The 13,850-nt window shown below is 42.9% G+C and overlaps 1 protein-coding gene across 3 annotated transcripts in view; it reads right to left on the bottom strand.

Annotated features, from left to right (window-relative positions):
- Nucleotides 1-5,360: 5,360 nt before the first annotated feature.
- LOC142587287 (saccharopine dehydrogenase-like oxidoreductase) overlaps nt 5,361-13,850 on the bottom strand; it is a 277,502-nt gene continuing 269,012 nt past the window's right edge. For 2 of the 3 annotated variants that reach the window (XM_075698167.1, XM_075698165.1), the window contains 2 exons: nt 8,988-9,097; nt 5,361-5,604 (listed from right to left, as the gene is read on the bottom strand). In XM_075698167.1, coding sequence (XP_075554282.1) covers nt 8,995-9,097 — 103 coding nt within the window. In that variant the 3' untranslated portion in view covers nt 5,361-5,604; nt 8,988-8,994. Of the gene's footprint in view, nt 5,605-8,983; nt 9,098-13,850 lie in introns of all 3 variants that reach the window. The other variant, XM_075698166.1, reaches the window with a different exon arrangement.

The following is a 13,850-nucleotide window of genomic DNA, read 5'->3' as shown; positions in this document are numbered from 1 at the left end:
ATTTTCAAATCTAACCAATAGTTAAAGTTCAGTTGTTTCAGACAGAACACGCGAGGGCACGGAGGCACCGACAGGATGACCGCCTCACACTTGTCTTTTTTCACCCTGCAGTTACTCGCTGCCTTCATCCCCGGTTTCCGGTGCGCTGTTCCACTGGATTCGTATGGCGAACCTATCGTTCATGGTTCTGAGGCCGGCAAATTCGCTGAGCCTGTTCCCGCCACACTTCACCCGGATCAAAGCCGCCATCAAATCTACATCTGGAACGACACCCCCTTTGTATCCTTGGCTCATCACTGCGCAACCGCGACAGCATCGACAGCGCCAGCTGCGGGACGCTTAAAGCCAAGCAACACGCTCTGGGCAGTCAGAGGGCACGGAGGCACCGACAGGATGACCGCCTCACACTTGTCTTTTTTCACCCTGCAGTTACTCGCTGCCTTCATCCCCGGTTTCCGGTGCGCTGTTCCACTGGATTCATATGGCGAACCTATCGTTCATGGTTCTGAGGCCGGCAAATTCGCTGAGCCTGTTCCCGCCACACTTCGCCCGGATCAAAGCCGCCATCAAATCTACATCTGGAACGACACCCCCTTTGTATCCTCGGCTCATCACTGCGCAACCGCGACAGCATCGACAGCGCCAGCTGCGGGACGCTTAAAGCCAAGCAACACGCTCTGGGCAGTCAGAGGGCACGGAGGCACCGACAGGATGACCGCCTCACACTTGTCTTTTTTCACCCTGCAGGTCAGTTACATTTCCAAACTGCCACTTATTTGCTTTAAATCTAGTAATCGCTTCATTGTCGTGCTTCCGTGCCCAGAAGCCTTGAGTGACCCGTTCTGTTCCTTGTTTCTTTCACTGTGTGGTGACGTGGAAAGCAATCCTGGCCCATCCAAGGACGATGTCCTTGCTGAAGTACTTAAAACCGTGAGGGACCTAAATGAAAGATCTATTAGAATGGAATCTGTACAAAATTCTATGTCGGAGACAATTCATGAGCTGAAACAACAGCAAAAAACCGTTTCAGATGCTATATCAGACATCGATCAAAGACTGCAGCACGTGGAAAGTCAGACGGCCATCCTTGATGAATGGAAACAGGATGTCAGCTTATTGCGCGACAAGATTGAGAGTGTAGTAACTGACACGAACACGCTTCGTGCGCGAATTGATGACGCGGAAGATCGCTCACGTCGCGACAATCTGGTTTTTTTTGGAGTACCGGATACTTCAACAGAAAATTCAATGCAGTCAAAGGAAAAAGCCCTAGATTTGATTAATAACACTTTAAAACTTAGTTTAACTTGCGACCAGATAGTGCGTGCACATAGGATTGGTCGCTACAGTCAACAAAAATCACGGCCGATAATAGTTCAAGTTTTTCTCTTATAAAACCAAAGAGCAAGTTTTGTATAAGCGCTCTCTTCTAAAAGGAAGCAGCCTGACTGTGAGCGAAGACTTCTGTGAGGCAACGCGCAATATAAGACATAAATTAATGGAATATGGCAAGGGACTAAATGTACCCTACAGGCTACGTTACAAAAGACTATTCGTGGGAGAAAAATGTTACGGCTACGACATAGATAACGATGTAGTCTACGAAATAACGCCACGAAACAGAAATTCCGATCCTCGAATTCTGCGCTCAGGACGTGTCTTACAGAACTCGCGATAGCGAAACGCAAGGGGAGATGCTTGCACTTCATCGAAACATGTTATTTCTGTTGTATTCATTAATATTCGCAGTATATTTAATAAAAGGGACGAATTGTGTTCTCTGGTTGATGACACTGATGCTGACATAATAGCGATAACTGAAACTTGGTTGACTAACAAAATAACAAACGAAGAATTGTTTCATTGCCGTAAAAGATACGTTGTGTATCGGAATGACCGTACTGACAGAATAGGGGGCGGTGTATTACTTGCTGTTAGTAAAGACGTTGAGTGCTTTAATGTACCGATAATCACTGAAATTGAATCTATCTGGTGTTGTTTAACCATTAATTTCAAAAAAATTATCTTAGGCGTCTGCTACCGGCCCCCCTCGAATAGTTCGTTTTGTCATCACATGCATGACTGTCTAAATCAATTAACAGTAAGATTCCCGGGAGCAAAGATAATTCTTATGGGTGACTTTAACTTTCCTAACATAAATTGGTCAAGCACATGTCCCTTCTCTAACCCATCATCCAGTGAGGCTAATCAGTTTATCGCTATTTGTTCTGACTTTACCTTAGTACAAACGGTCGTCATTCCAACACGTGTAACAGGCACTACGTCATCATTACTTGATCTCGTACTGACATCATCAGGTGATATTATATCCCCGATAATGCACACACCTGGCCTTAGTGATCACGATACATTACATTTTACAATCACGATATCACTACCACTGAAACGTAAACGATTTAAGGAAATAAAGGATTATAAAAAGGCTAACTTCTCCGCAATAAACAACGAACTTGCTTCCTTTCTTGACACGTTTTTACTTTGCCATCTTGATCGTTCTGTCGAGACAAATTGGCGCCTCTTTAAAGAAAAAGTATCTGATCTAATAAATCGTTATATTCCAGTCCGACGTATATATTCAAATAGTAACGCACCGTGGTATAACAGACACCTTAGCAGACTAAGTAACAAAAAGAAACGCCTATTTCGTATCGCTAAACGGTCACTAAATCCTGAACGCTGGTTCTCATACAAATCTGCTGCCGCCACGTACTTTTCAAATTTACGGTCTGCAAAATTTTCCTACTACAACGTTACCCTACCCAAGCTACTGAAAACTAACAGTAAGGCATTCTGGAGCTCTATGAAAGGAGATAACACTAGAAAGGTTACTCTAACTTCACTAACTGGGAAAGCAATCGCCGACCACGCATGCGCTGACGTGCTAAATGACACGTTCGTACAGGCCTTTTCGCCGTCTTCGCATGTTACTCCACCTCCCGAAATACGGCCTAAAAGATATCCCCACATGGATCCCATAGCATTTAATAGTAACGGTATTAAATCGATTATAAATAAATTATAATTGAAATCGTCATGTGGTGTTGATGGAATTAACAATAAATTTTTACACAGTACTAGTGAGTATTGCTCGATAATTTTAGAATTAGTTTTTTCTCAGTCGCTTCACAGTGGCACATTGCCTTTAGATTGGAAAACGGCTAAGATCGTTCCAATTCATAAATCTGGTGATACGCATAACCCTTCTAATTATAGGCCCATTAGTTTAACTTCTGTGCCCTGTAAAATAATGGAGCACGTAATTTATTCTCAGGTAATCAATTACCTTGAATCTAACAACTTCTTTACATCTAGCCAACATGGTTTTCGTAAAACATTCTCCTGTGATACTCAGCTTCTTTGCTTCACTAACGACTTGCATACTAACTTGGACGCAGGATTTCTTACGGACTGTATTTTCCTTGATTTCGCTAAAGCTTTTGACAAAGTACACCACACATTACTGCTATCTAAACTCAGCTCACTAAACATTGATACTAATGTACTTAATTGGATAAAAGCATTTCTAACACACCGCATGCAATTTGTAAGCGTTAATGAAGTTAATTCAACTCTAACCCCAGTTAAATCAGGTGTTCCACAAGGGTCTGTGCTTGGACCGCTGTTGTTTTTAATCTACATTAACGATCTACCTGATAACATTTCGTCTAAAATTTGTCTTTTTGCAGATGACTGCGTAATATATCGTAAAATTACTAATGACACTAATATTTCATCTCTTCAGGACGATTTAAACACATTGCATAACTGGACTATAAAATGGCACATGCAGCTTAACGTCAAGAAATGTAAATCAATGCGAATATCCCGTACTAATGAAGCTTGTCCTGCCTATTTACTTAATAACATTCCTTTAGAGAGCGTAAGAAATTACAAATATCTGGGCGTCCATATAACCTATAACTTATCCTGGAAGTACCATATCGACTTTATAACGAGCAAAGCTAATCGCACACTTGGATATCTTCGTAGAAACTTCTCGCTCGCACCATTATCACTCAAACATTTATTATACACGACATATGTCCGTCCGCAGTTGGAATATGCATCATCAGTATGGGACCCACATCATGCCACCTCAATTAACTGCCTTGAAAGTGTCCAGAATCGCTCCGCTCGGTTTATACTAGCTAATTACCATCGTACGGCAAGCGTAACACAAATGAAGACTACTCTGAACCTACCTTCGCTATTAACCCGCAGGAAACAATCACGTCTATGCTTATTTCATAAGATTTACTACCAGAACGCTGCGCTTCGGTCGGCGTGGATTAACCCAGCACCATTCATCTTCTCACGTAGAGATCATAGGCATAAGGTACATGTTCCTCGCTCTAACACACTAACACATTCGCAATCATTTTTACCTAAAACATGCAACGAATGGAACGGTCTGCCAGCATCTATTGTCAATATAAGTAATCATGTTCAATTTAGAAATGCTTTAGTTAACTACATGTAAATCATGAAACTTTCGTTCAATATATCATGTGACTTGTTATTGTATAAGTGCTATTTTTTCAAGTTAACTATGTATGTATTTACCTATCATTCCCAGCCTGTATATTGAAGTGTATGATGAGATTTCTATGGTGAACTACGACTATTTTTTGTGTAAATTAGTGAGCTAGTATAATTTTCTATTTTTACTTATGCTGTGCCTTTCCTGTATGTCATTTTTTACTTCCTTTATGAAGCCTCTCCCCTCTATAATGTATATTTACTCTGAGGGTACTGTAAATAAATAAATAAAAAATGACGCTGTAGTAGAAGAATTCCAAGGGAAATGTTTAACATGTAGAAAAGCTGTCAATCAAGTCGATCGATTTTACAGGCCTGGTAAAGAAAAAGTTAAGCGTCTAGGCAGAGAATCAGAATTTTGATGCCTATGGTGATTTGAAGCCGTGTCCTCAGATATCTTACACGCTTGATACATACCGATTGCCAACGGTGACTTACTGTGTACCAAGTGTGTGAGCACCTCTTGAATATGATCTGTAAGAGAAGTTACATTCCAAGAAAAGTTCACACCCTTTGTGACTTATTTTGCCCTTAAACACCAATTGTCATAGATCTTGCAAACACTTCCTTTTACTTAACGCTAGTTCTGCACTTGCTGCTGTCTTGTCAGGAATGCTACATCATGCTGATACGTGCTTGTTGTGCCGTTTGTGACTTGAAAGTACCGGGAGTGCTGCACAGTGTTAAAGAAAGGTGATTCGCACAAGATAGCTAGATATAAATTACTGTCTGTGAACAAATAAGCCCCAAAGGGTGCAAATCTTTCTTTGAGAGTAGTATAAAAGACAGGTCACATTAGATGAACACATGAACCCAAGTTTATTATTATGCAGCACTGTGCAGCGTGAGCATTTAATAGAAGGAGTTAGAACACATGAACCTTGTAAATTCCACCTGGGCCACAAATATGATTGTGTGCCTTTATGCTAGAGCATTCTGCATTACATAGGTGGTGGTTATCACCAGCAAGACCTCGTGAAGATAAAGTGCAATGTCAAGAGCCTCCTCTTGAAGCTTTTGAAGATGGTCCCTCCATGCTATGAGCTGCGACAAAACAGAACTTGCATTAGTTGCAGTGTAGTCACTTATGGAGCCCAACATTATGAAATAACTTTCACGCAATTCCCTTCAAAACTTCTTAAGCTTCACAAGCTATTTGCGAAAAACGTGATTATTAAGTCTGTTAATATGTTTTCTGCAAAAGTGAACTCGGGTAGATTTTTATGTGAAATGGTGGCCAATTCTGTAGTTTCAATATTTTATTCTAGCTTTCGAACATCTGAACTGGGCCTTCATGCTTAAACTGAGGTTGTTTTGCAACAGTTTGTCACGCTTTAAACAGTGTTAATCTGCTCAAACCCCAACAAATGCCAAGGAATGACGTGAAACCACATTTGAACAAGAGTGCCAACAAGCCTCTGAAGTACAGCTACGAGTACATCCACACTGACCATTAACAGAACCATGATGATAACGGCAATGGCACCTATTTTGTAATTGGAAGTCAAGGCTGAGAAACACGATTTAAAAATGTTCCTGTACTAAAAAGGACCAATTTCTTTTTGCCCAAAATGGTGGTTAAAATCTCCAGACACAGTAATTTCCGTGTAGTAGGCAACACTGCCTAAATTAACCTAACAGCAGCATAAACAGAAGAGCTGTGGTGTTCAAGACAGTGGTGCGCTGTCTTGAACCAAGTACATCAACTGTAATAAGACTCAACGGGCTAGTTTTGCAGTAAAACATGTTGTGGGGCTAGTTGGTGCATAGCGCCTTGTCCTGTCTGTATTCCTTCCTGTGTGCCGTCACTATTGGCGCTTCACCTATTGAAAGTTGGGCTAGTTGATTGACAGGCATATTAGAATGACAGCGCCCAAGTATCATGAGAAGCCAACAAACAAAGACGCCAAGGACAACATAGGGGAAATTACTTGTACTAATTCACCCAAAAAGATCACATACTCGTGACGCCTGCGGCAGAAAGAATGTTCCAGATCCGCTGCCAAGGTTTGTGAGTGGTGGCACTGGCTAACACTCCCAAGGTTAGTTGTAGTAAAAACATCTATACCCAAAAAAGTAGATGGGGAAACGACGCCGAAATCAGTCAACTGGTTAGAGCATCGCATGAGTAATGCAAAGACGTGGGGTCGTTCTTCACTTGCGGCAAGTTGTCTTTTCACCCACTTTCATTGCCATTATTTTATTTCTTTAATTCAATTAGCAAGTAGAAGTAATTTCTCCTATGTTTTCCCTGGTGTCTTTGTTTGTTGGCTTCTCATGATATCATTAATAATAATCGGGCCCCTCGGTTAGCCCCCTTTTTTCTAGTTCATTACATAAAGAGGGTCTCGAATCCGGCAACATTGATGCCTTCAGGTAGCATGTGTGGGGTTATTGACCAGTTGCCTTCACCCAAAAAGATCACATACTCATGACACCTGCGACAGAAAGGATGTTCCACACCTGCCGCCAAGGTTTGCGAGTTATGGTGCTGGCTAACACTCCCAAGGTTAGTTGTAGTAGTAAAACGATACCCAAGAAAGTGGATGGGAAAACAGCACCGTGGTAGCTCAATTGGTTAGAGCATCGCACGCGTAATGCGAAGACGTGGGATCGTTCCCCACCTGCAGCAAGTTGTTTTTTGATCCACTTTCATTGCAATTAACTTATTTCTTTAATTCAATTAGTAAGTACAAGCAATTCCCCTATGTTGTCCTTGGCATCTTTGTTGGCTTTTCATGGTATGACTAATAAAAATCAGGCCCCTCGGTTAACCCCCTTTCTTCTCGTTCAGCGCCTAAGTACACATGTAACAAAGAATGGAAGTTATTCAAGGTACATGACGCAAGGTAAAAAAACACAAAAACAAAAAGAGGCCAACAGAAGGAGTGCCACTTCGCTCTTTCTGGAAGAGTTGCTGGAAGAAGCCTAGTATGCAAAGAAGAAAGGTGCAAAGAAAGAGTGGCTTTGTGTTTTTAGATACTGCTCTATGATAGCTTGTCTGTGCAAGTTGCAATTGTAATGTTGTTGTGCGCATCTTAACTCCTCTTATATATTGGGTGTAGCCTCATGAAATAAATTTATTTGCAAGCTGGTGCCTTTGCGTGTTTTTACCTTGAGCCACATATCTCGTATAGGGGTTCACCAACTAGCCCGACATGGTACACTCTTGGTACACATGGTACAGTGAAACCTCGTTAAACTGTAGTTGGCTGGAACTCAGAAAAAGTACGTACTAAACAGTAGTGCTGTTTAACCGAAATAGCATGAGCTCGCCCACTTACCTGTCAAAAACGGAACTGAGAGAGAGTGCGATAAAAGGGGAAAAAAACATGCAGTATTTATTCACTTTGCGCGACAAAAGTGTTATTTTCGTTTGATGCCACGGCAGCCTAGCATGACGACAGCGGCCTCAAACTTACTGAAGCTGTGTGCCAGCTTTTCAGCCAGCCACCTCTTCTCGGAAAACACTTGCATGGCAGATTCCTCGTTGGCGTTACGTATTCTCCGTGCACGTGCGCAGTAGTGCTGCAGAAGTCCCGGCGTGCCTTTTTCATTGCTGGGTGCCGGAGTTCGGAATACTTTTCGTTTGGAATAGTTACATTATCGCGCCCTTGTTCTCGTCGTGACGATTGCATTCATGAAGCTGACGAAGCGCGCAGCTTCTACCCCTGTCAGGCCTGAATCGCCCGTGCTGTCGCTTTCCGTGTCGTTCTCATCACTGTCGCTAGTCGACACTTCAGCAACAACAGAGGCAACAATGGCGAAAAGTCGAACATCATAGCCATCATCTCTTTGCGGTCTCAGTAGCGCTGCCGAGCAACTTCTTCACATTCCAAATGCCACACACTGTAGTCAACAGCAGATCCCTGTCGTGTGCCAGCACCGATTCTTTGTGTCATGTTCAATAGCACAGACAATGTATAATTTTTCTTCTATGCTGAGCACCTGGCGTCTTTTTTATCTGAGTTTCAGCATGACGCGAGTCCTCGATTGCGCGACGCCACAATGCTCTGGCACAGCGTCGAAATGATGTTGATGTGGCTTCACGCGCAAATGTACAGGGCGCTTGGAGGCTGTTGCTCCGATCTCTGAGGCTTGTTGTTCTGCCGGGCCACCCATGGAGACGACGCACCGCCGTGTTTGTGCAACGAAAAGTGGAAACGCTACGTTTTAACCGATGTGTACGCAATAAGCTGGTGCGGTTTATGCGGATACAAAACACATTATGTTCGATGGCTGCTGAGTCGGGGATTTTACTTAACTACTGTTAAAATGAAACTACTGTTTAAGCGGGTACGGTTTAACGAGGTTTTACTGTATACTCAAAAGTAAGACCATGAAACCAGGTGCTGTGTTGCATGTGTAGCTAGCAGTCCCATTCTGATAGGCAAGGATATCAACACCACAAATAGCAGCACACCTACATGCTCCTCAGTCTTGATCGGAGAGTACAGCTATGCGGAAGCCCCGCTTCAGGACCCTCTCCATGTACGACGTCCCATCGAGAGCCACACCAGGGCTGAGGACACCACCCCTAAAACACAGAGTCGCAAAAAGGGCACATTAACACTCTCAGAGAGCAGGTATAGAAACAAAGCAAAAAAAAAAAAAATCTGCTGCACCAGTGCGTGCATATGCATTGTGGGGCAGGGCACAGTTTTCGCTGATACATGATCTAAATATAGCCACAAGAACATCAATAAACATAGCATTTCCGACAGTGCATCTGAAGTTACTTAAATCTAGAAAAGACGAGATACTCAAACGGTTTATTTAGGGTTCACATTTTTTACAACACTGACAGACATTTTAAAATGACTATAGGCAGTAATTAGATGGTCATAAAAAGTACACTAATTTGCCACCACAATAATCAGGTGACTAATCTTAATGCAAGACTTGAAGCACATCATTCGAACAGTCCAGAAAACTTCCAGACACTGCTATTATCCACATAAAGTAACGAATTCCTGTCAATTTCGCACAAAGAAGTCGAAGTGAAATGCCGAAGACTGCTGCTGTCATGCTCCTAGCAGATGGCCATTGTTGTATCGTGCACAGTATTCAATACGTTATCAATGAAAACATTACTCAGTCCCTCACCATTTATTCCATCCTCTTTTCCTTTCCTTCAGGTGGCTCCAAGCACATGCCTTCTAATGACGCTGCAGTCGGCAGCGACGCTTTATATAAGATATAAAATCCCCCGACGATGCTAACATTCGTCAGCTTAGTAATATTTGGGGTTTTACGTGCCAAAACCACTTTCTGATTATGAGGCACACCGTAGTGGAGGACTCCGGAAATTTTGACCACCTGGGGTTCTTTAACGTGCACCTAAATCTAAGCACACGGGTGTTTTCGCATTTCGCCCCCATCGAAATGCGGCCGCCGTGGCCGGGATTCGATCCCGCGACCTCGTGCTCAGCAGCCCAACACCATAGCCACTGAGCAACCACGGCGGGTATTCGTCAGCTTGACCTCTCTAACATTTCTCTTTGGAGTAATGGATGGCTTATGGAACTTAATACTAATAAGTACAAAATTATGTGAATATCAAAAAGTGCCAACTCTCTCTGCCTGTGTACTACCTAAATAATGTTGTGTTAGAAGCGGTTACTTCATATAAATACCCGGGTGTTCATATTTCTGCTGACCTTAACTGGACGCGCCATACTGAGTACATTACTAACAAAGCTAACCGCATGTTGGGCTACGTGCGCCATAAATTTTCCAAAACTCCATCTTCTTTGAAATGACTGCTTTATAAAACACTAATACATTCTAATTTGGAATGTGCCTCCGCGATATGAGATCTGCATTATGAAAAACTGATAACTTTACTTGAGCTGGTTCAAAATAACGCTGCTCCTTTTATCCTGTCCAACTTTAATCGTACCGCATGTGTAACAAGCATGAAAGCTGATCTTTCTTTAGCTCTTTTAGCATCCCGCCGGCAGACAATTTGTTTGAGCCTTTTTCATAAACTGTACCATCACCCCATGCTACGCGATTCCCTCATTTCGTCCCCCAAATACGTGTCAAATCGCATTGATCATCGTCACAAAGTTGGCATCGAAACATGTAACACTAAAACTGCATTTCAGTCTTTCTTGCCTTGTACACCACGTGAATGGAACCGCCTCCCCACAGATATCGTCGACATAACAGATAACTAGCATTTTTTCGTTCTGCACTAGCTAACATTGTATAACAGAGGATGATAATACTTGTTCTGTAGTATGCATTGTATCTATTTATGTATTTTTGTTTTGTAACCACTCCCCTCTTTAATGCCTTTGGCCCTGAGGGTTCAATAAATGAAATAAATGAAATGAAATATCCCCTCTTGCAAAAAAAAAAAAAAAACGCTTATCTATTACTGAGCCTAACGTAGTCCCGCAGCTTCTTCGGTGTCTTCGTGTTACACGTGCTTTGCATCCTGGCAAATTAAATTAAGCTTGTTGCGTGTGCTCTGCAGCAGGTGGTTCAGGGGTGCATTTTCATAGTTATTCGCGCTTGATGTGCCAAGTTGTGATGGATGATTTGCAGCTGTAATAGCTGAATAATCGGATGCTGATGATCAATTCATCACAGCAGATGTACCAAATTTCATTTTGCTAATAGTTTCAGGGTGAACGACTGCTAATTTGGAAGTATTCCACACATGCCGATCTTCCAGGAGGTAAGAGGGGGTCCATGCTTTTCAATAAATTTCTTGGGTGTAGAAAACTGTGGAGATACCTTCCCATAAACTGCAGGTAATTTAACCCACACGTAATCACCAACGATGGAGTTCGGTTCCTTGGCACCGCGACTTTCATCGGTGTAACTATTGACTTCATTTGCTTGTTCTTGATACACTCTCGCAACTGCTATGGTGCCTTTGAAGGGTCCAAGCGGAAACATTTGTCAGGCAATACCACAATGTCGAGTCTGGTTCGAGGGTGGCGTCCACGAAGAAGAACAGCGGGTACAACACCCGTAGTCGCATGAGGCGTACAGCGATATATTACAGGTGATCAAGCATCGCTGCTCTTATATCACGGCATTCTAACAGTGCCATTTGAATATAAGATTTTAATACCCTGTTAAATCTTTCACCCAACCCATTAACTTGTGGGTAATACACAGAAGAGCTGCAATGTGCGATCCCGCATTCAGTGAGAAATTCTTCAAAATTCGCTGAAGAAATTGTGGTCCATGATCAGGTACAATACTACGTGGATATCCTTCTCTTGCAAAAAGTTTAAGTAGGAATTTTCTCACTGTAGACGTGGTCGCATCCCGTACGAAAGCCACCTGTGGCAACTTGCTGTAATAGTCAATAATTGTAACGTCAAACCGCAGTTGGCTGAAGCTTGTGTGAAAGGTCCCACAATGTCGATAGCAACTTTTTCCCAGGCTTTCTCGGGAAGAGTGACAGGCTGCTTTGGAGCTGCAGATGTACATGCTGATTTGTCACATGACTGGCAGGCTACACGTGTGCACAAGTTCTTCAATGTGATTATCCATGCATGGATAATCTTAAGACAAGCTTTGGTACGCCTAATTCCTGGGTTTGACTCATGAGCCAAATCCATAAGACGGCGTGGCAAAGTTGTAGGCCCGACAATCCTGTTGCCCCAGCACAGAATGTCACTAACAGAGAGTTCAGATCGCACGTGAAAGTAAGGTAGCAGCTCTTTTGACAAGGATTTCTTGTCAGGCCAAGAAGTAGTGATAAACTGCTTAACTTGAGAGATAGCCTGATCAGTGGCACTTGCTTCTTGAAGCTCTTGCATGGTAACTACTGGGAACAAGAGACATAAATTCTTCTTCAGGTGCATCGTGGATGGAACTATGTACGGGCAGCCAGGAGAGTGCATCAGCCACGACCTTTGCACTATCCTTCCTGTATTCCATGATGTAGTCGTAGTACAGCAACCGTGATGACCAGCACGCAATCCTTAACGGATAGTGATCTGTACTTTTCATTGAAAGGAGCGTAACCAAAACAGCATGGTCTGTTCGCAAGATGAAAGGTCGGCCCCACAGGTAATGTGCCAGGGCCTGAAGGCCCAGACGCAGGAAAGGGCCTCACGTTCGACTGAGTAATTCTGCTCATGCGGTTACAGAGTATGTGAGCTGAACACGACAGTTTGCAGTGATGTTCCGTTATCCTGCTGCAGTACAGCACCTAATACATATCCTGAGGCATCAGTTGTAACGCACACAGGTAACTGAGAATCAAAAGGATGAACTTCACAAGATGTTATCAACATTTTCAGCTGCTCCAAGCCGCCTTGTGCTGCTGCAGTCCAAACAAAAGGTGAATTTCCTCTAAGTAAGCACACATTGGCTCCACAACATCAGAAATATTGCAGGATGAACTTGTAGTAGAAAACTGCAAGTCTCAGCAGCGAGCAATCTTCATTGATATTTGTAGGTGATAGTGCCTTGTTATTGCCTCAATAGATGACATCAGTGAGAATAACCCTTTGTCGCTGACAACATGGCCTAGGAAAGTCAACTCTGCGACGTCAAAAACATATTTATGGTTGAGCCTGAGGCCAGCATCAGAGAGCCGTTTCAAATCAAAATGCAAATTGACCAAGTGATCTTCTTGGGAGCATCCATACACGATTATGTCATCACTGTAAAATAAGACGCATTTGCATCCTTTGAGGATCATATGCATCATCTTCTGAAATGCTAACGGTGCTGATGCTAGTCTGAAGCAAACCCTCTTAAAGTGAAATAGTTCATCGTGTGTTATAAACGTCATAAGATCATGAATTTCTGGACTTAGTGGTAACTAGTTATGCAGAAACTAAATCTAGCTTAATGAATCACTGTGCACCGGCCAAGCTGTTCAAAAGTTCCTCAGTTTCTGGTCAGGGGAAGACTGTCCACTACTATAAGTCTGTTTGGCTCTCGTAGGTCTACGCATATGCGAATCGAGCCATCCTTTTTTCTGGCTACGACAATTGGCGAGACCCACTCTGAAGAATCAACACACTCAATGATGTCCTGAGCTTCTAATTTTCGTACTTCTGCCGAGACTTGCTCACAAATGACGAGTGGTTGTGGTCTCAGTTTGCTGGCCACTGGCTGAACATACGCGTAAACTCTGACCTTATGAGTGAAATCTTTGACAGTTCCTAGCCGCTTTTCAAACAAGCGCTTGAACTCTGAACATAATTTAGGAGCTAGCACAAGAGTTTCTTCCGTCATCAGCAGACACCTGAGCGGTGAACCTTGAATCTTCATATCCAGAGCTGTGATACCACCTAGCCCAAGAATGG

Source organism: Dermacentor variabilis, chromosome 7 (assembly GCF_050947875.1).
Source record: "Dermacentor variabilis isolate Ectoservices chromosome 7, ASM5094787v1, whole genome shotgun sequence".
Classification (NCBI taxonomy): domain Eukaryota; kingdom Metazoa; phylum Arthropoda; class Arachnida; order Ixodida; family Ixodidae; genus Dermacentor; species Dermacentor variabilis.
This window is presented reverse-complemented; position numbering and strand designations above follow the sequence as displayed.